The 26,759-nt window shown below is 42.4% G+C and overlaps 1 protein-coding gene across 2 annotated transcripts; it reads right to left on the bottom strand.

The window, feature by feature from the left end:
• Positions 1-167: 167 nt before the first annotated feature.
• On the bottom strand, positions 168-26,107 carry BCL7A (BAF chromatin remodeling complex subunit BCL7A). Of its 2 annotated transcripts, XR_006100861.1 has the most exons (7): positions 25,685-26,107; positions 10,851-10,932; positions 9,216-9,312; positions 6,656-6,823; positions 4,676-4,797; positions 2,370-4,157; positions 168-1,660 (listed from the first exon to the last, which is right to left on the bottom strand). XR_006100861.1 is itself a non-coding variant. In XM_042441393.1 (6 exons), exons 1-6 carry the CDS (start codon positions 25,774-25,776, stop codon positions 4,083-4,085), a joined length of 636 nt encoding a protein of 211 aa, XP_042297327.1. In that variant the 5' UTR covers positions 25,777-26,107; the 3' UTR covers positions 2,200-4,082. The 2 variants fall into 2 exon arrangements, 1 of the variants encoding a protein (XP_042297327.1); XM_042441393.1 differs by lacking the exon at positions 168-1,660 and having other exon boundaries at positions 2,200-4,157.
• Positions 26,108-26,759: the final 652 nt, after the last annotated feature.

The raw sequence follows: 26,759 nt of genomic DNA, 5'->3' as shown, positions 1-26,759 counted from the left end.
TGGTCTACTTCCTCAGAGGCATGGGGCAAACCTTTATAGACTATGACCCCCCCCCCCCCAAAAAAACTTTACAGGCCTTCCCCCTAAGGCTTGGAAACATTGACGTCCTTTTGTGCAAACACCTTCGTTCTGTTCTGAACCAAAAGAGCCACGCAGGGTTTCGTGTTGTGGTTTTACAGTTTATTCTTTTTTTAATGAAACCATTGTACATTGTACAAACAATAACTACCGATGGAATAAATAAGTGGAAAAAAAATGATACTGCTGTACAACACACACACACAAATCATTATTAAGATGGGGGGGGAAACGGTTAGGTATCTTTAAAAAACCCACAACATTCTTTACACCTTCGAGCAGGCCTTTTCAATATAAAGAACATTCCAAAGCATAACAATGTTTCTCGTATGAACAAGGTTAACCGCCCCCCCCCCCGCCCCCCCAAAAAAGCCAGTCATTTTTATGCTGCCTTGCGGATTTTGTCGCTGGCCTTTTGCTAACCGCCAGCACTTTCTGGAATGATTTACAACTACACTCCCCCAAGCACCTAAGAACTTCACAATGAAGAGTTCTGCTCAAAAACATCTGGCTGAGTCAACTGTCCATCTGGAAGGCCTTCATTTCTCACTCTGCCCCTCAGGATTCCCAAAAGAGCAGTTTTACCTTGCTAGCTTCATGTCTAGGTTGGAGGGCTGAGAGGAACTGAAGGTCCAAATGCCGAGTGGGTAGATAAGGAAGCACTTCTGGAGCTTTAAACTACATTTCTTGAAAGACACTCCGTACGCTCCGCTTGCGCAGACGCAAGCAGAGACTGTACAAAGTGCAGCCTTTGGAGCAAACAGCATCCCACCAAATGTGTCACTGTGATACAAGATTTCAGCACACTTTCCCTCTCATCCCATCCTCAGTGCTTTTAATATACATCAAACCAAAGGGGCAAAATGGTGCCAAACCAAGAAGCTGGACCTGGTACTGAGTCTCAAGTGAATGCAGATCTGGACCAATACTATCCCTTTCAAGCTTTGTTTTGTTTTGCAACTGCACACCCAAATGGCCTAGCAATGTTATCAGGCACTTCAAGGAAAGACCAGTAACAGTCCTTACATGATTGTGAATTTCGGCATACCAAGGAGGGCCAGACTCCTACTCCATCCTTTTAAAAGGGGACAGACGGACCCTAGCAGACCCTAACTGGGTCTGCTCCCCACTCACCCCCCATTACCCCTTATTCACCAAAAGAGGATCCCAATATCAGCAACGTTGTATGAGCTGCAAATCAAGTGTTGCTTACTAACAAAGAAAAGCCACGAAGCACTGTGGTTATGCTGGGGTTTTTCAAGAATGATGGGACAGCACAACGATGGCATTAACTCATCAAAGCCTACTGCTTCGCATCTTTCAAGTACGGGGCTCACTTTGCAAGTCACAGACAAGCAGGTCCTATCAGGAGGCAAAGTTCATCATGCAAGAGTAGCAGGCCTTGGTGTAGTGTTGCCACCTTTGAGGGGAAAAGCCACAGGAGGAATCAAGAAGCCAGTTTCATTCACTAAACTTATCAGTGTCAGTAATGCCAATACATGTTTTCCTACCTAATGAAAAAATTTGAGGTATTTTAGTGATATATATATATATATATATATATATATATATATATATATATCTTTTTTATTATTCATTAAGTACAGGATTCAGCTTTGAAATTAAACACCTATTATCTACTTCCTTGGAATTGGTATATATATAAAAAAGGAAAAGACACAACCACAAAACTGAAGCTTCTACAGGCAGCAAACTACGGGACATGACAACATTGTCAATGAGGGTTTCAGAGCCACAGACCGTTTTAGCACTGATCAATTAAAAGCTACATAATTAATTTTTTAAAAAATTCAAAAAATATATTTCGTCTATTTCATAGATCAGCCATGTTTTTTTTACAAAAACACAACCCCTGGTTAAACATGGATGTAGTGTCCACAACAACTGCTATTTAACCAGTCATCGCCCATTATTTCTGAAGCAGATATGAAATGCAAGAAAGAAAGAAAAAGTTACCACTTAATTATGTATACTGTGCAAATATAAAATCTTTCTAATTTTTTAAGAAACTGTCAGCTAATTTTTGTAATTTGAGCACAAAAAGACTTTCTAAGGAGCATACTGCTTTCATGAATAATTTGCACCCAAATTTAATTTTGATGAGATTCACAATGTTTATTTCAATGTACGAAGAGAAGATATTCTCAAGCATATGGTTCCTTGCTTTTAATTTTTCACAAGCATTTGGTGGAAGGCCTCAAGTGGCGCCTCCATCTCCTCTATCTTGTCTTTTCCGTAATTCCTTGCAAATGCACCGAAGTAGTAATAACATATATATATATATAAAAAATCAAGCCATTTTCACCATTGGAGGAATCAGAAATCAAGATTAGTAAGGGAACAACTTGGGCAAGAAACTGATCCGCTATTTTTAAAAGCCAGCTAGCACTTCCAGTGCAAAGTATACTTGATCCTTTTGCAGGTAAAAAGTTGCTCTACAGTTATAAGACTTATGTTTCTCCTCTTCATTTTTTATGGGTCTTTCTCATTTTCCGCAGCCATCAAGAAAAACTGTACCAACTCAACACCTCCTTAGATGAGCAAAGGGCTAAGCATAGTACAGACCCACTGAAAATGATAAGAGTGGGAAACAGCTATAACTAAGGGGGCATTGATTTCAAGGGGAATGAGTACCGTTTGGGGGGATTATTCTTATTACAGCTGGCATCACAGCACCTAGTATTTACAGATGTCAACTACCACCACCACGGGTGAGATTTTTGTGCAGCCTGTGTCACCACACTAAGCTCACAGAAATTAAAAACTGAACTTCTCCTAAACATAGATGTCTGAAGGACAGAATATGAAGTAACAAAACTGTATATACAAACTCCTTGAAACAAAAATATGCCTCAAGTACAGTACAGTACAGGCTGGAATATGCATCAATAAACATCTTGTTTAAGAACAGCACAAGGAAATCCAGTTTAGTTAAAACCGATTGTTTCAAGAATGCACCTATTCAAAACTATCATCTGCCATCATGTATATGTCCATTTAGACTTGCATTTATAACAAGCTCCTCTCAGTAATGCTCAGATATAGATATCTCAATCTTAGTACTTAAAAAAGCATAATTTGTCCCAATTATAACCCAGATCCAACACTAATGAAATGAAGAGCAGAGCACATTCACTTCAAAAAAAGAAACAGTTTTAAAGGACTACCTTCTATAGCCAGACGGATGGATTTCACCAAGAAATTCTCCAAAAGCAAGCTATGTTTTTGTGCATTTGTTTCCATGTGCATAGCAGAGGAGAAAGTCTTAGTGGCTCAAATGCAATGCGTTTAAATAGAAAGTATCCCTGTAGCTCCAGGAAAATCCATCCACAATCAATTTCTCTGGACTCCAACAGTGAAAATGGCCTCCTGATTTTTCTCAAGTTATCTCTTATGTCAGAACAGTGAGCACCAGGGTATAAAATGGGAGTGGGCAGCCCAGCTAATAGCTTCCTATATGGCATCGTACGTAGGCCACGTTGCAAAGGAGACAGTTGCAAAAACAAGTTTTAAAAAATTAGCACTGGTTTGTTTTTGTTTTGGAACACAAGGCACAAAAAAACAAAAACAAAAAACAGACATCACATCAGAACAATGAACTTCACATGAGAAGAGAATACCTGACCTGTACCATCCTTAAATATCTTATGTTAAATAGAGAATGGAAAAAAAAATACAGCAGCAACATAATTGTAATTTTGACATTAGAAACAGTGCGTAGACCCCTCCTGAGTTGTTTACTCCAACCATTTCAGAGACAGTAACTTAAATTCTCAACGGTTTTTGCTTCACAGGAAAAGAAGTTTTCAGTGTCTGAAAAGAGTAAGCCTTTGCTTGGTTTTCTTGGATTTCTGCTTGGTAACTTGAAAAAGTTTATAGGAGTTCTGTCCTCATCCAAGAGAAGATACTTAATTATAGTTGTTCTATAATTTAGCCCACTGGTGTACCTTACATAAAAACTGGCCAGGAAAAAAATCTAGAGTTTATATTTCGTCAACATTTTGTTGAGAGGAAGCCTCTACTTTCATCTTTTTAGAAGGCGGCACTCCTTCAGAGTCCTTGGTATAGGAGAAGAAAGAAAAGAGGATTAGTATGAATGTTTATTGAATAAAACCATGCTTATTCTTATATGTCAAGGACACAAGATATCCCCAAATGGCACATATCACAAGCACAAATGCTGCCGGACATTGTTTTTCTAATCAACCACAATTTATTTATATAGTTACCATATGTTGCTTTCTGAAATGGCAGCACATATTTACTATATGGCCCCAAACCACAGTAAAAGCTACTCTGACCGTGGAAGAGACCAACAAAGAAAATAGTTGACCTCCTTCACAGAGCTTGGATACCCCTTTCGTGGGATTGCATTAACTGCATGGCAGCGGATTGGACCAGCATGCAAAGGATGATGCTGATGTTCTTCTCTCCCACCATCCCCTATAGCATCAGAAAGCACCATAAAGATCATCCTTCAAAGCATGCAGTCAAGGCTATCATGCAATTCCCACACCCAAAGGGGTGGGGTGGGGGGGGGGGAATGAAAAGCCACATATCTATCACTATTTATTACCTGAGAGTTTTTAGATGCCTCTGTGGTTATGTCATTTTCTGCTGAAGGCTCAGTTTCCACTTTCTCTGAACTATTCATGGAGTTCTCCATCGAAGATTGAGAAGTCTGTTCGTCAGAAGCATCTTTCAAAAACAGCAAGATTTTTCTCAGTCAATGTACATAGTGCTTTTGTTAGAACTATCACCAGATTCAAACAGTTTTAGTTGATCATAGAGTTGGAGGAGACCCCAAAGGGCCATCCAGTGCAACCCCCTGCCATGCAGGAATACACAATGAAAGCACCCCGACAGATCCAGTCTCTGTTTAAAAACCTTCAAAAAGAAGGAGACTCCACCACATTCTGAGGGAGCGTCTTCCACTGTCGAACAGCTCTTACTGTCAGGAAGGTCCTCCTAAAGTTTAGGTGGAATCTCCTTTTCTGTACTTTGAATCCATTGCTTCATATCCTAGTCTCTAGAACAGCAGAAAACAAGCTTGCTCCATCCTCAATATGACATTCCTTCAAATATTTCAACAAGCTTATCGTATCGCTACCATATCATCATCAATTGAAGAGTAATTAATTTAACTTGCATAAATTTGTACATAAAGCAAGCATTTTGAAGCAAGTGCAACACCTCTGTTCTTAGAAAATTGTATGGCTAAGTTGACTACCAAAGAGGAGAAATGTCTCTACTTAAAAAAAAAAAACACCCTAAAGATTATTTGATTAGGAATTACTTCTTAGTTGATTAAAGAAGATTAATTGATTGCTCTAACAAAAGTTGGCATCCCTAGGGGGATGCGGATTGCGCCAGGTGACACCACAGAGGGGTTTGTCACTCAGTAGGGTGATACACCCAGCGCGGATACTGAGCAAGCAAGAAAGGGCACTGTGACCTTTTTGCGCTTGCTCAGCAGCCATGGCAATCCCTTCTGTCTGGGCTTGGGCATGGCTGCAGCCATTTGGGAGCCCAAATGGACCTCTGGGGGCCTGGCACTGCTCTCCTCCAGTGGCAGTGGATGCTGAGGAGGGGGGCAGTCCTGTTTGGGCTTTGGTGTGACTGCAGCCATGCCAGAGCCCAAACGGACTTCCAGGGGCCGAGGCAGTCTGTCCCCCCACCGCACTGAGTGACACCAACCCCTAGTACACCACTAGCCCTACTTTATGTTCAGCTGGAAATGCAGATCTCTACCCCTAGGTAGACAAGGAACCTATCAAAAGCAGCAGAAGGGAAGGAGCCATCCAGTACCAAAACAAGTGTGGAGGTTCTCAAATTGACCACTAGAGGGAGGCACAGCCACAGAGACAGGCAGAAGCCAAAAGCCTTTCCAAACACTGGGACAATACTTATGGGCAAAGTCATGCAAGGTAATGGTGTGAGCCCCCTTCCATACAGAGAAGGCTGCAAGATACGATCCTGAATTGCTCTCACTCTCAATGTGCCTGACACTAAAGGCTAGTTTACTTTGTACGTATAGGAAAGCTTTTGGAATGATATTCATGGTGTCTGAAAAGCATAAACTGTTTCTATACCAGAAGAGCAAAAAGGCAGGCAAGAAGAGAATAAGCCATCAGAATTATAGAGACACGAGGCATAAAGCAAGGGTGGACAATGTGTAACCTGTGGCCATATGCAGCCCTAAATGAGGGTTTGGATCTGGCACTGAAGAGGTCATCAGTAACCAAGCAGAGTTGCCTGAATTTGAAAAGCAAAGTGAAGACCTGCACAGCTTTCAAGAGAATTGAGCTGGTTTTTACTTTGATCTAACAAGTTCAGTTCCATGATAAACTGTTGTTGACAATACTGCAAAAATGCAATTAGAACAAAGGAAAATTAGCATACGCAGTAGGAAGAGAGGCAGGCCTTAAACATGAAAATGACATGGAGGAGTAGACTGGGTGCCAACCATTGGCTCCATTTCTCTGCCAGTGGCCAAGAAGAGGGTCAGGTCTGCTAAGCCCTGATCTGACTTCACAAGCCCACATATACGAATTACCTTCTGAGCCAGGTTCCTCTTTTGAGTCGCCTTGAGTATCATCAGACTTTGCTCCAGTGCCATCTGCCTGCCCTGTTGAATTCTGTTCTGGAGCAGGACTTGAGTTGCTGCTGTTCTCCTGCTTTATGGGCGAAGCATCAGCTATTGAACTCTGGTTGCTATTGTCATCTGTAAATAAGAGATTGGAATCCTCATTTTTTTCACTGAGCCAGAGCTTTCATTTACATATATATTGCACTACTATATAAAATTACCTTGCATTCCTAACATATCTCACCACTCCATACTAGACAGGAGTTGTGTGTTGAATTTCTACCATGTACCACTAACAGTTTTAATATCTAGTGCTCTTGCTCGGTCACAGAAACCTACTGGGTGACTTTGGGCAAGTCACACTTTCTTAGCTTCAGAGGAAGGCAAATCTTGCTAAGAAAACCCCATGACAAGTTCGTCTTAGGGTTGAAGGCAAACAACAGCAAGAAGGCTTTTTGCTACAAATACTTACCTCAGAGCCAATGGGACAATGGAAGCATTCCTTATGGGTGCCTCCCCCCATTTTATTCAAAGGAGTGTGGATGGCATAAAGGCAATATACAAACTCACTCTCACAGTCCATTACCCAAACACCTTCTCTTCCACAAAACCACAGTAAGGATGGTTCCAAAAAGAAGTACTTGGGGCAACAGAATAATCTCCTCTGCCTCCATGTTGATGTCAAAATGAAGAACAGAGCACAGTTGACATATGAACCAACAACTATACTTGCCTCTGTCATGCTTCCTCCCATCTACACATGAAATATTTAGAACCCATTCACAGGCTCTTCCAAGCTGTGTAAATGTCTTTGAGAGATGCTGCCTGACCATGATCCATTTTTAATGGCCACTTGGGAAGTGGAAGGGGCATTCCAAATCTATGATAGTGATGGTACGTCTAGAGTGCAGAACACAATGAACTGATACTTATTTATACCACAAAGAAACAACATCACTGTAACGTCTTGCTCATGTAATGTGCTGCTGTCATGATACTTGGTATATGGTTAAAAAAAAAGGGGGAGACAGCATGATTTAGTTCTCCTAGGAAAGAAAAAACTAACAACAACAACAACAAAAACCAGAGGTGGCTGGCTTGCAATCATACAGAAAGAAAATCAGGTACCCTCAAATTGATCCTCAAAAGCATGTGCTGTCTACTCTATTAGCTTAAGATCTGCACAAATATTATACAGTATTCCTTCACTCCTGGCCAGAATGGTAACAGACATGTCCACCTCCTAATGCTGTTTCATTGGTGAGGTAGCACTCAATGGCTTAAGTTTACACCTCATAAGCATGCTTAGCAGAAGGGACGCAGGCGAAACAGGGCTGCAAGTGCTGTGGTGAGAGTTACTAGGGCCCACTTACTACTCCCCCATGAGATAACTATGACACCTGAAAGCTAACTTGAATGAAATTTGATTTATGCAGCAAAAATCAGTGTACAGCTTCCACACAACACCAGGCAATAGCGCAACCCTCAATCAAACCATCAGCAAGAAACACTAAAAGCAGGCTGTGAGTTTCAACCTAATCCAGTCTTTGCTCATGCCAATATAAGTGCCTGGTATAGCACCCAGAGGCTTTATTTTGTAGATTCACATAGAATACATTAAGAACAATTGTGAAATCCTGATTTGGCTTATTAGGATGACCAATTCTACTTTCACCACATTCTGCAGACTCTCTCTAGGAGTAGCTCTACATGTGTTCAGCAAAAGAGCTCATATTTTGGCATGGAGTGGGTCTACAGCTCGGCAACAAAAACACTTACTTTGCATGCAGAAAATAAGACTCTGGTGGAGTCCCATGATCTCCTTTTAAGCAAGACATCTCTCAAACCTCATTATGACTTTGGAATTGCTCAGAAAGTAGTATGCCATCCTGCTGTTTGCAAATCTTATCCAATGCTACATATTGCAAGGTGGGGAGTAAGTGGCATAAATTGCATATTAATTTAAGGATGTAGGAGATCAAAATTAATTGTCACTCAAAAGCTTTGCAGAACTTGATCTAAACTTCTTTACAATCTACAGAAACAATGCTAGAATTCCACTTCTTTTCTAGCTGATTTACTCCATTGCACCTTCCCTCCTACTGCTCTGTTAGTTTCCATGTCAGATGCAAGTCACCATTAACAAGTCCACCAGCAGCCAGGTAACACAAAGCTATCCTGCAAATTGCTCACTGGAAGAATTCCACTGAAGACATCTGATCTACTTTAAAGAACAAATGAACCTGAGCTTGCTAGTAAACAGCCACTGGAATATAAAGTTAAAGTGAATAAACATTATAGCCAAACTGTCTGTGGTGACAATTTCAGAAGGCACTGCGTTTATATCAGCAATGCCAGTTTCATTCCTTACTTTGATATAACCGAACACTAGACCCATATAGAAGAGCAAGTCACTTCTCAGTCCATGTGGACATCAACTATGTATGTCTGGAGGCTCTCCCTTGCAGACAACAGATAAACTCTGCCACACCAAGAGACTTTCGTCTAGTCTCTCTGCCCCACTCACCATGCATATCCATCATCCCAGGAGAAGAGCTGTTTTCCGGAGTAGTAACCTCAGAACCACACTTTTCATCTTTGCCCTTTTTCTTGTTCTTGGTTTTCTAAGAGGGGGAAATGAAAATCAGCAGTTCACGCAGACTTCACTGAAAGTCAGCTTCTTGTGTCAGAAGATGGACCTCAACATTGGCAGGAATGTGCTAGCTCCTGATCCACAGTCCCCCCCAAAATGTTCTATGCCATCCTGAGTATGTGTGTGTTTTAACCACAGAAAAGAAGTACACAATTTTCCATAAACAAATATCACCTGCTATATGTGGCATAATGCTCAAATTTAAAAGAAACACTTTTATCCTAAGATTTCTTCTTTACATGGGAAAACAACTTTTCACTCAGCGTTTGGTACTGAGTCACAAAGGGTTACTGACTGAAATTTAAAGGGTTAAAAAAGTAATAGGCTTTTTTGGGTGTGTTTGTATTAAAACTCAGATTTAATTTATCTGGTTTTTAAAAGACCTCACCGCTATTGATTTCCCCCAAATAATAATCAGAAATTTGATTTTAAAAGCTTATTCCTATTTATGTGAGCGGAGAGAGCAATCTAATCAAACTGAAACTGCAAATCTAGTTGAATGTTACACAGACTTTGAGCCAAACCATTCCTCCCCAACTGCTACTGGTGTGGCAGAAGATAAAGCAGCAAAGCAAATGATGATCACATCCATCGTGTGAAAAATCCATGAACGAAAAAGGATGCGGCATTTTCAATTAGAAGGTGACGTAATTGGTCTCCTAGGAGAAAGTGCCAGCTGCGCTGCTCTCACAAACCCAGCGCCTGCCGAGAGAATGAAAAGCCAGATGCTTGAAAGGGGGCAAATTGGAGGGGGCGGTTCAGAAATGAGAGCATTAGGGTCAGGCAACACTCTCCAAATTAGGAGCAGATGGTCAGATGACAGCCTCAGACTACAGAAGGCATTAACGTACATTTTCGGGATTTTCCTTTTAGAAGCATTTGGGTATATCCAAAATCTAGACAAACAGGCAGGGGGAAAAATGCTGCAGCCACACATATAAAGATACATTTTAGTAATGGAACAGCAAAACCAGGTGGCTATAAAGATGATTTAAAGGATGTAACCCGCACCACTGCAATCCTCAAGAGGCTCTCCATGGGCAAGAATCCTCTTAGCAACCACTTCCGAAAAATGGAGTAAGGACCTTTCGTGACTTTAAAATCAACCTTTCCTGACATCAGTATGTTGAAAATGGCAAAAGTGTCCATTAGGTATAAAGCCCTCTAGCCAGTTGTTTAAATCCATTTTACAAACTGGTTATAACCATGGCAAAGCAGTCATTGTCTCTGTGGCAAATGTTCCAATTAAACGCTGGGACTATGCGATACAATGCTTTGCATGTTTCATTACAATGCCAAGGTCTTTCTTGCTTTGGGAAAATTTGTTAGCATCTGAGGAAACAGAGGCGAAATTTGTAGTCCCCCCAATTATTCCTGTTCAGCATATATGCAATCTCTGTCCTTATCCATGGTCTGCCCATTTGGTAGCATCTCTCTCCAGCCACAAGGTGAATCAGCTTGAAGTTCTCTAAAGGTTATCATGCAATTCCAATATTTTATAATACTTACATCATCTACTTTGGGCTCTGTTACTGGTACCCATTTGTAAATCCTGAGAGATGTGTCACCGACTGTCACCCACTTCTTCTCCCTAGACGGAAAACAATAAGACAAAAAATATTGAACAGCATGCACTAAGAAGTATTACACAATAATGTATATTATGTGAAAACAACAAGCCATTCAAACAGCCTGTACACTCTCCACTGAAACGAAAAATATATCAAGACATGTACAGAATTCTATCAATTCAGGAACAACACAATTTGTGAACATTCTTTGTGTAATTCAGCAACACTTGATCTATAACTCAGAAAGAAACTTGACAAGGAATTCTCAAAGCCAACACTAAAAATGTTTAAAATGAAGCACAACTATTGATAACTATGTATTCTCTATTGCACAAATGGGCTGATCCATCCAAGTCCAGGATTCTCAAAGAAAGGAATATTACAGCCCCATTAGCCAAACAGCAGACAGATGACAAACAACATGGGGTGCCCAGGAATCATTTCTATCATGGAAGATTATGAGGCTTAGAAAACTACTTTTATAGTCATGGGTACATAGCACAACAAGCTTAAATGACAAATCATAACTTGCTCATTTGGCCAAAACAGCAAGCCATGGTTTTCCACAGGCCAGAACAGGAGCCTGGAAATCTATGCATGTTAAGGAGGGAAAAGCAGCGCCTCAGCAGTGTTCATTCAAGTAAAACAAACTATTGTGTTTCTTGATAACACCACACACATGCATATGCATTAGTATCCTAAGGCAGATGGTAACTGGGACTGCACTATCCACGGCAAGCATGAGTTACAAAAGGACAAAGGCAGCAGAAATGGAAAGGGACAAGGCAGGTCTCAAGTGCCCTGCAGACTTTAATCTGTGGCATAGGATGTGTGAGATTTAGATGGATTTTAAGAATGAGAATGACAAAATGATGGGAAGATGTACAAATTATAATTTTAGCATTTTTGCAATACAGCAAAGCCTCTTCTTCTCTTTCATGAAGATGCACATGGAAGATTTCCAGTGATTTTTCTATAGCTGTATTGCTCCTCTTTCCAGTAGCTATTAATCACTAGTCCTTCGTTTACAGACATTTCTCAACTCGCAAATAGGAACCAAACTACCTATGGCGCTGTGTTATAAAAATACTGAGTGTATCACACCTACTTCTGTAAAAAATCTGGCTTTGAGACACAGTGTCCAAATTCTGAACGGCAAGAACCGTCCAATTAAAAAGATTGTATGTACAGCGCTGTGTAAATTTACAGCGCTTTATAAATAAAGGTTAATAATAATAATAATAAGAACAGCCTCTGGTCCTAAAGCTCAATGCTGTAAAACAGTGTTACAGTATGTTGTGGCCTGTGTAGTGGTGCCAATCTGTGAGCCATCAGCTGCCACTCTGTAGAGAGATTCTAGGCAAGAAAGATACAATTGTATTCAATGGGAACAAATATGGTACTGGTCCCTGGAATATTTGGGAGGTGGGATGCCAGTCATTCATATCAGATATCTTGAAAACACTGCTGTAAAAGGTTTAGTTCCATCCACCATGCTGCCCTAAAACTGAAAGTCTGAAACCCATGAAATGGAACTCACCTCTGAATACTAAATGTAAGACTAACTGCATAGTACCGTAATTAAGACAATGAAATGTTGGGTGGAAGAACTCACAAGGAACTGTGAAAATGTTTCTGGTTATGACCATGAAGACTAAACTGCCTTGCTCTACCAGACCTCTTCCTACATCAAAGAATTGCAGATGCTACAATAGAAAACGAAAAATTCTAGACATAGTTAGCATTTCAGAAGACAGTTATCTTCACAAACTGCAGAATACAGGAGAAATATCAGCAAGAGTGTAAGTTACCTCTGCAATTTTAACTCTGGTTTGAATTGTAACAGTTTTCATTTAACAAGTTTGATTCGATTTCACTTTCCACACATAGGATTACCGTTAGATTTTGAGAGGGGCAACCATAACAATGCCCAGGATTATGGGCACTGAACTCAGACCTACATGTGGTGACATACCTACTACTAGCCAGGTAGAATTCAAAGAGCTACCTGACATGGACCCAACAGACAGAAGTTTTCATTTTTGAACTTCCAAAATCCACCACAAGCAGAACCAATTGATCACTTCTGACTCAGAATATAGAAGGCTGACCAAGCGGCATTAGCTGCATAGCTGGGGATATAGTCCTAAGCATGTAATGTTCAAAGGACTTGAGAACTTCAGTGCACAGGGATACTGGAAGGAATATAAAATACCAAATCTGTTTTCCCATTATGTATTATTCACCTACCCTAGCAGCCTATATGCTCCAAGGAAAAGGAAAAATTAAGGATGTTCCCCAAAACTGTAAACATTAACATATAAAATTTTTGATCCTTCAGTTTAAAAAGAGGGCTTAAACCCGTTTGCCTGAACCTCAGATAAATGTTTCTAATCAGAAACACTCAGTTTTAATTAGACAGTTTACCTCTTTACGAATGTTTGATAAACCAAAATCTGTACTGATTATACTGAGGAACACAGCCTCCCTCAACATCCAATCTGTCAACTCTGTATTAATAAAATCAGTGAGAAATCTCCTCAAGCACTGTTAGGATTTTGCTCTGCAGCCTGATATGCAATCCATTTCTTATTGTCCTACGTTACCAAAATAAAATACTAAAATCATCATCTTTACCCATTAGCACCAGTCAGTCCTTCTAATTGGTACTTTCCAACATGTTAATTGTCGACACAAGTCTGCAGTTTGGCAGTCATGCTCGTGTTTCTTATTCCAACCTTTCTCTATTACTTTGTGAAAGGCCTAGAAGAGGGCACAATGACATTTGCCTTCATTCAGATAACTAATGTAAACCTTGATGCCAGGGAGGGATGTTCCTCTGGATTTTAAGCGCTTTTCATCAATGTCTGGAGGGGTTCAACTGATTTTTAAACCCCTCTTTTTACTCTGCAATTTCCGGGGGGGGGGGGGGTTCATGAGTTTTGCAACCTGTCTCTTTCTGGATTGGTGTGGCATCAAGGGAAGGGACAGATTGGTGGGTGGCATCCTGTTTTTGACAAGTGTGTTGTCATTTTTGAAAAAATGTTCAGTGTGTGTCTCATATTCTCTGCTTGCTGGGATGTGCGTATTCCATTTTATTAAATATTAATTATTGTATTCAAATCTATTAAATAAATACAGCCATCCCTCCACATTTGCAAGAGTTAGGGGCACAGGAACTGTGATAACATTGGAGAAAGTCCAGCTACTCAGTGGTCAATTATTTGGTTGCTAGGAGGAAACCAGACTGGCAGGGTGGCTGGACCAAAATATTTTCCTTTCCTTGGGGCTGCTTCCCGCTCTCCAGAGGAGTCCCACTCACAGACCTGATCCAAAGTCAAGCAGCTCATGGCCAAAGGTTTTTGGCCAGATCCAATCACCCAGTGAGGGGCGAGCCCAAGCTACCTGCTTGGGCCTCTGTTCACCCACACTCTGTCCTGTATGCGTGTGGTTTGTGTGTCAGTAGACCATTAAAGTACCCACATTTACTCAATGGGTGCAAAGGGTATTGGATGAGGGGGCCATCCAATGAAAGAGGAAGGCGGGTAGCAAGATTGACAGGAAAACAAGAAAGGCTACTGGGTGATAAGTTTACACATGCTGGGAATGGGGGAAAGGACTGCCGCTGCCCCTCCCCCCCTCGTGTGACCTAAAACACTCCAACAGAGACATGGGAAGAAATTCCCTTTCGTAGTGATGTGACTTCAGGAGGTGGAAATATGTGGCGTTTCACACAATTTGAGTCCAGTTAATTACAAGAAGGTGCGGCATTACCAGGGGTGAAATCAACGCAGGATATTGCGCACTGGAGCTGGATTATTTTGCTGGTGTAGATTTCTACAGTCAATGACCTGTGGGACAACCAGGTCTTTCTGGTCCATTTAAAACCAGTCAGAGAGGGCATGCAATGTTATGTCCAAGGGGAAAGCATTTCATAAGAATGCGGTTACCATAAAAAGAGCCTGTTTCTTGTGCCTGGCGGATCTTACTGGCAAGCACGTGATCTGGGCCTCTTTGGCTCATCTTAGGGTCTAGGCAGGTATGCATTAATGCAAATAGATCTACCTCCAGAAACCTTTTTTCTGAATTAAGACGTACACCACTGACCACGGCACACATCCTTTATACAAATCACTGTAGGAGACCCAAGATCTGCTCATCTCTCAAATTAAGCTACTGTGAAGTACCACTCAAATCAATATTGCTTGAGCACAATGTTAATCACAATCCATTAACAGATCTAGGTGCACTTGGCTTCCTCTGGCATATAATTTATTTATTCAGATTAAATAACAGGTATACATTGGGCATATGAGGATAGCCCACATACCAAAAAAGCCAGCAGTGGACCTCTACTATGTTATTAAAATAAACTATTTGCTTACAGGCTCCCATCAAGTCCCTTTTCCAGTAGATGTCTAAAAGAAAATTTCAGCTCTTTCAACACTAATTACAGAGGGGGTGCCATCTGGGAAACAGAAGGCTGTGCCCACACCCCCAGCTCCAGATCCACACATCAGAAACCCAGATGCCTCAGAAAGGAAAAAAAATACTGCATTAATAGTCAAGCCACATGAAGGCTGTACAGTAAAACTTTATGATACAAATCTAATTGCTAGTCCCAAATAAAGAAGACCCAAGGAGCCAATGGAACGTCCACAAAGTTCCCATTGATTCAATAGCTCTACTCTAGCTGGAATTGGTCATTGGATTTTGGCCTATGTTTCCTGCAGGCGTTTCACTGGAGGCTAAAAGGAGCACCTCCTGGTTCTCACATCATCGGACAACATGGAGAAGGGCTGGTTGATCCTCAGCAATTAGGGTCAAACCAAGTGGCTGAGGTTGCCATTAGTGGATAAAGTATTTGGGTCTCCCAAGTATGTAGACTGTCATGAAAATGTTCAGGGTTGTAACAACAGGACATTTCTGTACAACAATGATCACGTAATTTTGCTTCCAGAAGCTTCTTAGAGCACTCCTAGCATGTGATGTTCTGTGTTGGAATGGTACAAGCACTAGCCAAAATGCTCACACTGTCAACCTCTAAAAGGACACAAATTCACATCATTACAGCCAGTGAAGACACTGACAGGTACTCACACCTCCATATATATATATATATATATATATAGACACACACACACACCTACCTAAACCCAATTTTAGTTCTAATTAGAGAAGACTCCTTGAAATCAATGGGACTTACATAAATGATGCTTAATAGGACCCACTTAGAATCATAGAATTTTAATGGGCCTATTCTAGATGGGACTAAGACTCACAGGAGACTTCTACCAACCACTATCCTACCATAATGCAACCAAGAAATGAATCATACCACATATATCATGGGGTTAACTGAAACAAGTGATTAGGGATTTTAGTCAAAGAAACTAACAGCAGATATTCCACAAATATGTGACATACACCATACATATTCCTTATACATCAATACTAATTCCCTGCTAATTTCTTTTGACAATACTGGATTTATGCAAGGGACAGTACATGATCTTTCACCAAAGTTGAGCCAAATGTTACATTTAGCCCACATCTGAAATTTCAGTTACTTAACTGATTTCTATTTTCCATACATTTTTGGGAACTTTACAGAAGGTGTGTGTTTATAGGCTTAAATAAAAAGCTTGCTTTCAAATGATTTTTAAAAGGGATGTATGACAGAAAGAATTTAAATGGTCACAGTGCATAAACATGAATCACCCAACACCCCGCTCTGGCACTGTACACAAGGACATAGGAAAGGGTAAATGAGGTTCCCAAGCCTTAAGACCACAGTGAATTATGATCAATGATAAGCATTTCCAATGGATGCTGCCCATTGTGTCTCTGGTTCTTGCATTTGTTGCCTCTGAACCCCCAATGAACCTACATTGACCTGTTTCCTCAGAGAAAGACTAGAATTATGAAACAATCATATTTTGGATCCTGAAGTCCAGACCCTGAAGGTTTAGAGTGTCTCATAGAATCATAGAATCGTAGAGTTGGAAGAGACCACTAGGGCCATCCAGTCCAACCCCCTGCCATGCAGGAAATCCAATTCAAAGCATCCCTGACAGATGGCCATCCAGCCTCTGTTTAAAGACCTCCAAGGAAGGAGACTCTATCACCCTCCGAGGAAGTGCATTCCACTGTCGAACAGCCCTTACTGTCAGGAAGTTCCTCCTAATGTTCAGGTGGAATCTCTTTTCCTGGAGCTTGCATCCATTGCTCCATTGTGTCCTGTTCTCTGGAGCAGAAGAAAACAAGCTTGCTCCCTCTTCAATATGACATCCCTTCAAATATTTAAACAGGGCAATCATATCACCTCTTAACCTTCTTTTCTCCAGGCTAAACATCCCCAGCTCCCTTAGTCGTTCCTCATAGGGCATGGCTTCCAGACCCTTCACCATTTTTGTCACCCTCCTTTGGACACGCTCCAGTTTCTCAATGTCCTTTCTGAATTGTGGCGCCCAGAACTGGACACAATATTCCAGGTGGGGCCTGACCAGAGCAGAATACAGTGGCACTATTACTTCTCTTGATCTAGACACTATACTTCTATTGATGCAGCCTAAAATAGCATTGGCCTTTTTAGCTGCCGCATCACACTGTTCACTCATGTTCAACTTGTGGTCTACTTGGACTCCTAGATCCCTTTCACACGTAGTTTCATTCAGCCAGGTGTCACCCATCCTATATCTGTGCATTTTATTTTTCCGCCCTAAGTGCAATACCTTACATTTCTCTGTGTTGAATTTCATTTTGTTAGCTTTGGCCCAGCTTTCTAGTCTATTCAGGTCATTTTGAATCTTGATCCTGTCCTCTGGGGTATTAGCTATTCCCCCTAATTTGGTATCATCTGCAAATTTGATAAGTATGCTCCCAATTCTGTCATCCAGGTCATTGATAAAGATGTTGAATAGCACTGGGCCCAGGACAGAGCCCTGTGGGACCCCACTGGTCACTTCTCTCCAGGAGGAAAAGGAGCCATTGTTGAGCACCCTTTGTAACAGTTCCTTTGTCTAGCCCACATTTTACAAGCTTGTTTGCAAGAACGTCATGGGGAACCTTGTCAAAGGCCTTACTGAAATCAAGATATACTATATCCACAGCATTCCCTTCATCTACCAAGCTGGTAATTTTATCATAGGGGCTTTCTAAACAGCCCTTTGGGACGTCCGGAGGACGTCCCATTTTAAAAAAGGGGCGTCTAAAAGAGCCTAGTATGGCCTAGTACGGACTCCGTCCGTACAAGATGGCACCGGCCCTTCTACAAGGCCGGCGCCATCTTTGCGTATCGGACGCTTAGCGTCCGTACGCGTCGCGCCGCTGCTGACCTAGCGAGCGCGCCCCTGGCGCCTCGCTACGTCGCAAACGCGACGAAAAAAGAAGCTCCATTTTGGAGCTTCTTTTTTCGGTCCGCGCGGGAGTCGGGCCGTCTGAAGGCTCCGGCTCCCTCGCGGACCTACTGGCGGCGGCAGCAGACCGCCGCAAAGCGGCGGTCTGTACCCCGCCAAAGAAAGAGATTAGGTTTGTCTGGCATGACTTGTTTCTCTGAAACCCATGTTGACTTTTTGTGATTATGGCATTGCCTTCTAGATGTTCACAGACTCTCTGTTTAATGATCTGCTCCAGAATCTTTCCTAGTACTGATGTCAGACTAACTGGACGATAATTGTTGGGATCCTCTTTTTTCCCCTTTTTGAAGATGGGGACAACGTTTGCCCTCCTCCAGTCTGCTGGGATCTCTCCTGTTTTGCAGGAGTTTTCAAAGATTATTGCCAATGGCTCCGATATTACATTTGCCAGTTCTTTTAATACCCTTGGATGGAGTTCATCTGGTCCCGGAGACTTAAATTCATTTAGATTAACAAGGTGTTCCTCTACTATCTCTTTACTTATTCTGTGCTGAAATTCCCCTATTCTGTCCTCTGCTCCATTATCCTCAGGTTGAGCACCCTTTGCCTTTTCTGAGAAGACTGTGGCAAAGAAGGTGTTGAGTAATTCTGCCTTTTCTCTGTCCTCTGTTAGCATTTTGCCATCTTCTCCATGCAGTGGCCCTACCGTTTCCTTCTTCTTCCTTTTGCTGCGGACATATCCAAAAAAGCCCTTTTTATGGTTCTTAACCTCTCTAGCAAGCCTGAGTTCATTCTGCGTTTTAGCTTTTCTGACTTTACCCCTAGACATGCCTGCTATTTCTTTGAATTCCTTTTTTGTGATTTCCCCCTTTTTCCATTTCTTATACATGTTCCGTTTCAAACTCAGCTCAGTTGAAAGTTCCTTAGTCATCCATCCTGGTTTCTTGAGACACCTCCCATTTTTCTTTCTCCCTGGAACTGTTTGAAATTGTGCCTTCAGTATCTGTCTTTTGAGAAACTCCCATCTGGCCTGAACTCCCTTCTCTTTTAGTATTCCTGACAATGGGATCACCCTTAATACTTCTCTAAGTTTACTGAAATCCGCTCTCCTAATGTCTAGAATGCGTGTCTGACTCTGCCTGGCTTCTCCTTTCCACTGTATAACAAACTCCAGGAGAACATGGTCACTTCCACCTAAGGATCCCACCACTTGCACCCCATTAACCAAGTCATCCTTGTTGGTTAGGATCAGATCTAAAATAGCTGACCCCCTTGTTGCCTCTTCCACCTTTTGGACCATGAAATAACCTTCCAGGCAAGTGAGGAATTTGTTAGGCCTTGAGGATTTTGCTGAGTTTGACTTCCAGCAAATATCAGGATAGTTAAAGTTGCCCATCACTACTACATCTCTCTTTTCTGACTGTGTGGTCATCTGTTCTAGAAAGATATCATCCAATTCCTCCGTCTGACTTGGGGGTCTGTAGTAGACATCCTTGTTGTTTCCCTCCCCTTTGATTCTTATCCAGATGCTCTCCACCTGGCTTCCATGATTGATGTCCAGGATCTCTTCACTGGTGTAAATATCTCTGACATATAGTGCTATTCCTCCTCCTTTCCTGTTTGGCCTATTTCTCTTAATAAGGTTATACCCCTCTATTTCCACATTCCAATCATGAGACTCATCCCACCATATTGCCTAAGAGCAAGCAGAAGTGGCATGCAGCCCAGTCCCAGCTACAATGACCCAAGGCCCAACAAGTTCATCAGAACTTACTCCCAAGTAAATATGGATATAATCAAAACCTTGTGCTACTTGGGCTGAAACTGCACTGCAGGAGTAATGCAGTTTGACACCACTTTAACTGCCATGGCTCAGTCTTATGGATTTCTGGGATTTGGAGTTTTGTGAGAGAAGTAACCTTCTTGGTCAGAGAGCTCTGCTGCCACAACAAACTGCAAATCCCAGGATTCCACAGAAGGGGGACATGACCGTTAAAGCCGTATCAAACTGCATTATTTCTGCAGTGAAGATTCAGCCTTGGCGAGTGGATACAAAACTGGCAACATATTTCCAAATTAGAATTACTTGAACAATCAATCAATGAAAATCACTGATCGACGAAAGATATGACCGCAAACTTCCCACTCAGTTTTTAAATATTGTATTTTGAATAAAAAATGTTTATGTACAGAATGGACAACTTCATGAAGAGACATCTAAAATGATGTCTACAAAATGTTCATGTACTACCTAAAACACAGAGATGCACATTTGAGTTTAATCTTCCAAAACTATTGCATTAAAAATAATTCTTATTTTACGTGACAGGCCCAGTACTAAGAAGTAACAGTAAAATCAGACACCTGATAGAACACAGATGGTTGCAGCCCATTTTGTTCAATGGTGGCAACATGTGCGCAGCCATGCCAACCTGTTGGGCATGCACGTGCCACCATTGAATAAAATGGGGTAGGGCAGTCCGTGGGCATTCAAATTTACAGATAGCTAACCCACCGATACGGTGGGCCCATTGTACTACTTTTAAAAGTATTTAACTTCAATTTGCTGGCTGAGGGGGCTTCACTTCTGGGGAAAGCAATTTTTTTTAAGTTGCCACCACTCTTTAACATAAAGCTCTGCAAATTACTAAGTATCTGTATACAATCTGGCCACAATGTTAAATCCCCTAATATCAACTAGAGGGTCCAACAGCAGAAAATTAGAAGACACTGTATCAAATGTTTAGGCAGCAATATTGTTCCAACAGCCTTCCCTAACAAGGTGTCCTTCAAATGTTTTGGACTACAATATCCATTGGACTCAGATAACATGACCAGGGATGATGGGATTGACAGGATACATATCTGGAGCTCACCACACTGAAGGAGGCTGTTTCAGATTTTCAGATATCTCTGCAACTCCATAGTTGGCTTTCAGGATTTCTTTACCTAGCTCTAACTTAAATATGTCTAACTCTCTTTGGACCATGCTAGCTTACGTTAGGATCCAGTGCCATAGCATGCAAAGTCTTCAACAGCTTCACGTTTTCTATGGTCATTTTAAAACCTTTAACAGAATCCAGACACAGAGGTTAGCTTCCTTTCATCCATCTGTCAAGAAAAATGAATCAGAATAAAGTATATAGAAGCCTTCACTGCAGGTCAGTAAAGGGTTTTCTCTCTTCTTATTTATGAAAGCATATGTAACAATATTTCCAAATTTTTATGAGGCAACAGAGTTTCTTCATCCCTGGCTCGGATTCACCCTTTCTCCTCCTTATTCCTGGAACCATCTCCCCAAACCCTTGCGGATTATTACTTCTCTAGCTTCTTTTAAGTCCGAACTAAAGACTTTTTTCTTTATGGAAGCATTTCAGGCTGCAACGTGATATTTCTGATAACTGAAGGCTAAGGTGATAGTACTTATAACTAGGGTTATAGTGCTTACCTATATTCTCGTCATTTTATTGCTCTTTTAATAGGATAAATTGCCTATTTGCTACATTTTATATTTTGTGATTTTAGAATGTATGCCATAGGCAGGTTTTATGTTGTTTTGAAGACACTGTAAAGCGCCATGCAAAACTCGTGGCGCTATGTAAATAAATAACAACAACAACAAGTCAGATCTACATTCGTGGGATGAATAGTTAAGGATGGGCCAGGTGTTTCCAGAAACGGGAAAACGGCCTTTTTAAAAAACAGTTTGCTGTATCAGGACTGAAATTCACAAAATATCCGTAGCATGCTCCATCCCTTTTTTTGAAGAAGCAAGACAGTGCAAGCACCTGTGCATGGTTGCTATGACAACCGTAAATGCCAGCAAAAGTTTTGCCTAGTTTATGTGTCGCACAAGAAGACATGCTCCTTCCCCCATGCCTTTGCCGCCTATGACAAAAGGAAGGCAGCCGCACATCTGCCTTCAAGGCAACACAAACAGACCACCAAGCTCCAGGCCACACAGCCTTGCCATCTCTTCTTGCACCATGCTCTAGTCCCAGATGTGAGCCAGTCAGGCAAGAGCATTTTCTTCATCACATAGAAGCAACGTTGGTCCTCAGATTGTTGCATTAGGACTAGGAGGCTCTCCCTGGCTTGGCTTCTCAGCTCAACGCCCTGGATTGCTCTTTCGAAACTCCCTGCTTAGTCCTGTCTCTGAAAAGACATTTTGGCTCTTTGTTTGATACAACTTGGACTACTGCTAGGCCTCCCAGCTTTTGAAACCGCAACCATCCATTGGGGAGAGAAAAGGGCAGTGCAAAATCTATTTTTCTATATTCCCTTTGTTTGGGAGGCACAAAACTAGGCTTTGTTTCATCAGACATAAAATCCTTGACCTATGTGGAATCGAACGACTCCTGCTCCGTATGAGCAATACCCTGGAATAACACAAAACATGTTAGAAATTTTAAAACTCCATCCAATCATTTAGGCAAAAGAAGGCTCCCTCATTACCATTGCACCATGTTGTCTGATCCAAAAATACCATACCGCACAATGATTGCCTATTGTGTCTCAATAACCCTCTCACTGCATTGTTTTAACTCTGCCACAATGTCTCCCACAATAGCAACTCCACAACAACCCCCCACAAAAGAATAAAACACTCAAATGCTGTAAAGGTTTCACAAAAGGGGGATGATTTTACCAGGTTGCAACCTTCAATTATATCATTTCAAACAAATTCAAGAAGCAACAACAACCTCTTCCTAACTATACCCAGGACACATGCCAGCACATATTTGACTTGTTGTACAGGGCGGGGGGATATTGATAATAAATCCATCTGGTTGACCTACTGCAGTTATAATATTTGAGCATGTATATATGGTGAACATTACATACGATGTCAAGGTAAAATGATCTTTTCACGGCCCCCTTCTGAAAAGTGTGTGAAAAAGGTGCGCCGAGGTTTTGAGGACGTAACACTTCCTTCACAGCAAAGCAAGCCTGTCACATCGATGCCCACCTTATTTGCCAGCGTTGCACCTATTTAATATAAAATCAGTCTGACTTAGAAAAAGAAAATAATGATATACAGGCCACAAAGCACATTCCCATTTCTTTTCTGCTTCAGACAAAAGGCAAGGAAGCCAAATTACACGGCAGGAATGATCAGAAAGAGGTTGCACAAAAGAGAAGAGCATCCAAAGTTCAACGGAAGGTGAAGAAGAGGGATGAGTCCACTGAGTGGCAAGAGTCCACTCCAAGGCAGATTGTGATGGGGCCTGCCATATCCATTCTAAGATCTATCCTAATATTCATGGAAATGAGGAGCCTTCCCTTTGGAAAGCATGGCGGTAAAGAAGGAAGCCTTGAAATGCATGGTGGGGGGGGACTCATCTGGTCCTAAGATGGGTGCAAGCACCCGAAAAAGCCCTTCTTTCCAAAAGACACATTTCAACTGCTCAAAGGATCTCCTGCGCCTGGGGAAAAAAAAATCACCTGAACCAAAGAATGGTGGTGAGCAGCTACAGCTGGGCTAGTGATCCAATCCTGTATTTCTAGCTTAGGAAGGGTTGCAAGAGGAGAAAAGGTCAGGATGAGGGGGGGCGGGGATGGGGAAGAACAGGCAGGCAGCCAAGAGAATGGGTCGGAGGGGGTCTTCGCTGGTCTGAAGCGGTGTGTGGGGATGGAGAAACCACACCAAGTACCTGAATAAAATAGAATAGAATAAAATAAAACATGGTGACAATGCAACCGCTGATCCAGGGGTGTGGGAAAGGGAAGATCAATACAGAGCGGGTACAACTTGCAGAATGGGGGAGACCGAGGCTGCAAAAATAATCCAGGTTGAGACTGCTTTCGCTCCACGGCTCTGGGCCATGGTAATTCTGGGAATGGTTGTTTTGTTGGGGCACCCAACAAACAACCATTCCCAAATGTCCATGGCCCAGAGCCGTGGCCAGCGAAAGCAGTCTCAACCTGGATTATCCCAGCAGTGTGGATGGACTCCAAGAGAGAGACTGACCGCTACAGCATTCCTTTCAGGAGGAAAAGAGAGGCAGCTGTGGAGGAGAATGAATGAGGCAAAACCAAAGAGGAGAGAAAAAGAGGACCAATATGAGGAGCTGAGCAAACCCGAACCAAAAGAGGAGCTGGAAGAGGGGTCTTGCCATGGGGGGGAATGGGCCTGAAGGCAGCTCTTGTACTGCTTGGAAGGGAAAGCCTTTCCAAATGGGGTTGGGAAGGAGGGGGAAAGGCAAGAAGAGGGGGGGAAAGGAGGCCAAGAAAGCCCAAGGGATGGAGGGTCTGGAGGGGACTAGGCTGGCCTTTTGCCCCCCAGGGATGACCCTTTTTAGGCCAGCTTTCTGTACAGAAGGCAGAGTAGAGGGGCATGCAGTCTGTTTTTAACTGGACTATGTTTGGTGTGATTTGATATTATATTTCACTGCATACATTTAGTGTGGTTTGATATGACATTGCATTGTCCAGATTTGATGTGACTTTATATTATATTTTACTGTTTATATCTGATGTGATTTGATATTATATCCTATGGTATATACTTGGTGTGATTTTATATTACAATATGCTGTACATATTTGGTGAGACTTTGTATTACATTTTACTGTATATATCTGATGTGGTTTTATATTATATTTTACTCTCTCCCTCTCTCTCTCTCTCTCTCTATATATATATATATAGTGTGATTTTATATTACATTTTACTGTATATGTTCAATGCAATTTTATATTATATTTCATTGTATGTATTTGATGCAATGTTACATTGCATTACATTTTATTGTATATATTTAATGCAATTTTATATTATATTATACTGTAAATATTTGGTGTGATTTTATATTTTACTGTATATATTTGACGTAATTTTATATTATATTTTATTGTATATATTGGATGCAATATTATATTACATTTTACTGTATATATCTGATGCAATGTTATATTTTACTCTATATATACATACACTGTGATTTTATATTATATTTTGCTGTATATATTTGATGTGTTTCGATATTATATTTTATTGTATATCTTTGACGTGCCTTTATTTGATATTTTATTGCATATATTTGATGTGGTTTTATATGATCTCGTACCGTCTATATTTCAAGGCCATTTTATGTTACCTTTTACTGCATGTATTTTAATGTCCTTTTGTCGAGAGGTGTGTTCCTAGTTGGAATCTCCTCATCCTTGTCAAGGCTGGGTTCTGTGAGCCGCCTTGGGTCCCTCGGGGGCGAAAGGAGGGATAGCAATGCAATCAAGAAGGAGTCCCCTCCAAAGGAAAAGGCTGCCAACGAAGGGAGGGGGGCAGGCAAGACTAAGCCAAGCGAAGCCAAGGCTTCCTTTCTTTCTCCCCAGGCGGCTCCCAAAGGGCCTGAAGGGCGCCTGAGGGAGGGCAAGGAGACCCCCTTTTCCCCTCCTTTCCCTCCTCAACTCACCATTTGCGCACTTTCTCGATGGCCGCCATGACCCGCTTGATATCATCCTTGGCGCGGCTGCGGGTCTCGGCCCGCACCGACCGGCCCGACATGGCTGAGGGCGGGCGGGCGAGGAGGAGCCCCGGGCGGAGGGATGCCGAGCGCCGGCCGGCCTCAGGAGCCGAAGGCAGGAGGCCACTCTCTCTGTCTCTCTCGCGCGCGCTTCAGGGAGAGGAGAGGAGAGGGCGAGCCAGCCACCCGCCAAGGCGTCCCTGCGTCGTCCGTCCGGCGGCGGCGGCGCCCCCTCACGCACAATGAAGAAGACGGCTCCCGCTCTGGCTCCTCCCCGCCTCGAGGGAAGGGGCGGGGCCGGAGAGGCGGGCACTGCGCAGGCGTCAGCGCGGCGCACGTACAGGGCTCAGAAGCTCCGCCCCTCTTTCCCCCTCCCTCCGCGGCCGGTGACGAGGGGGCGGGGCTAGTGGGCGGGGCTGCCCTTCCCGCCTCTTTGAAGACGGATGATTGAATGCTCCTCCTCCTCCTGGAGCTCGGCCCTGGCGTTTTGGCTCCACTACAGTTCAATAGCCCAGCTCTTCTTCTTCGATCCCCTTCCCCGCCCCCAAAAACCTCCTTTCCTAAGAAGCCCTAACGCTGACTGAGGCCAAAGGCTTGCCTCATCGCCTCCCCACAATGGCCAGCCTCGGGCTCACCAGACAAGAGGAGCATCACCTAAGAAGCAGAGGCTGGAAGGGACCCCAAGGAGCCATCCAATCCAAGGCCTTTCTTCTGTCATGCAGGAACTCTCCATCAAAGCACCCCTGACATGGCCACCCAGCCTCTGTTGAAAGACCTGGCTCCAAAGCAGGAGACTCCATCACTCTTTGAGGCATCATCTTCCTTCACTGAACAGCTCTTACTGGCAGGAGGTTCCTCCCCATGTTTAAGGGGGATCTCTTTTCCTCTAGTTGGAATCAATTACTTCGTGTCTTAGTCTCTGGAGCAGCAGAAAACAAGGTTCTGGAGAGAGAACTGGTAGCACCGACTTAGGGCAACCCTAAGGCGAGCCTATCATGTGGTTTTCCTGGCAGGTTTCTTTCTT

This window comes from Sceloporus undulatus, chromosome 10, assembly GCF_019175285.1.
Source record: "Sceloporus undulatus isolate JIND9_A2432 ecotype Alabama chromosome 10, SceUnd_v1.1, whole genome shotgun sequence".
Classification (NCBI taxonomy): domain Eukaryota; kingdom Metazoa; phylum Chordata; class Lepidosauria; order Squamata; family Phrynosomatidae; genus Sceloporus; species Sceloporus undulatus.
Note: the sequence above shows the minus strand (reverse complement) of the source record. Positions and strands in the feature narration are given on the sequence as shown.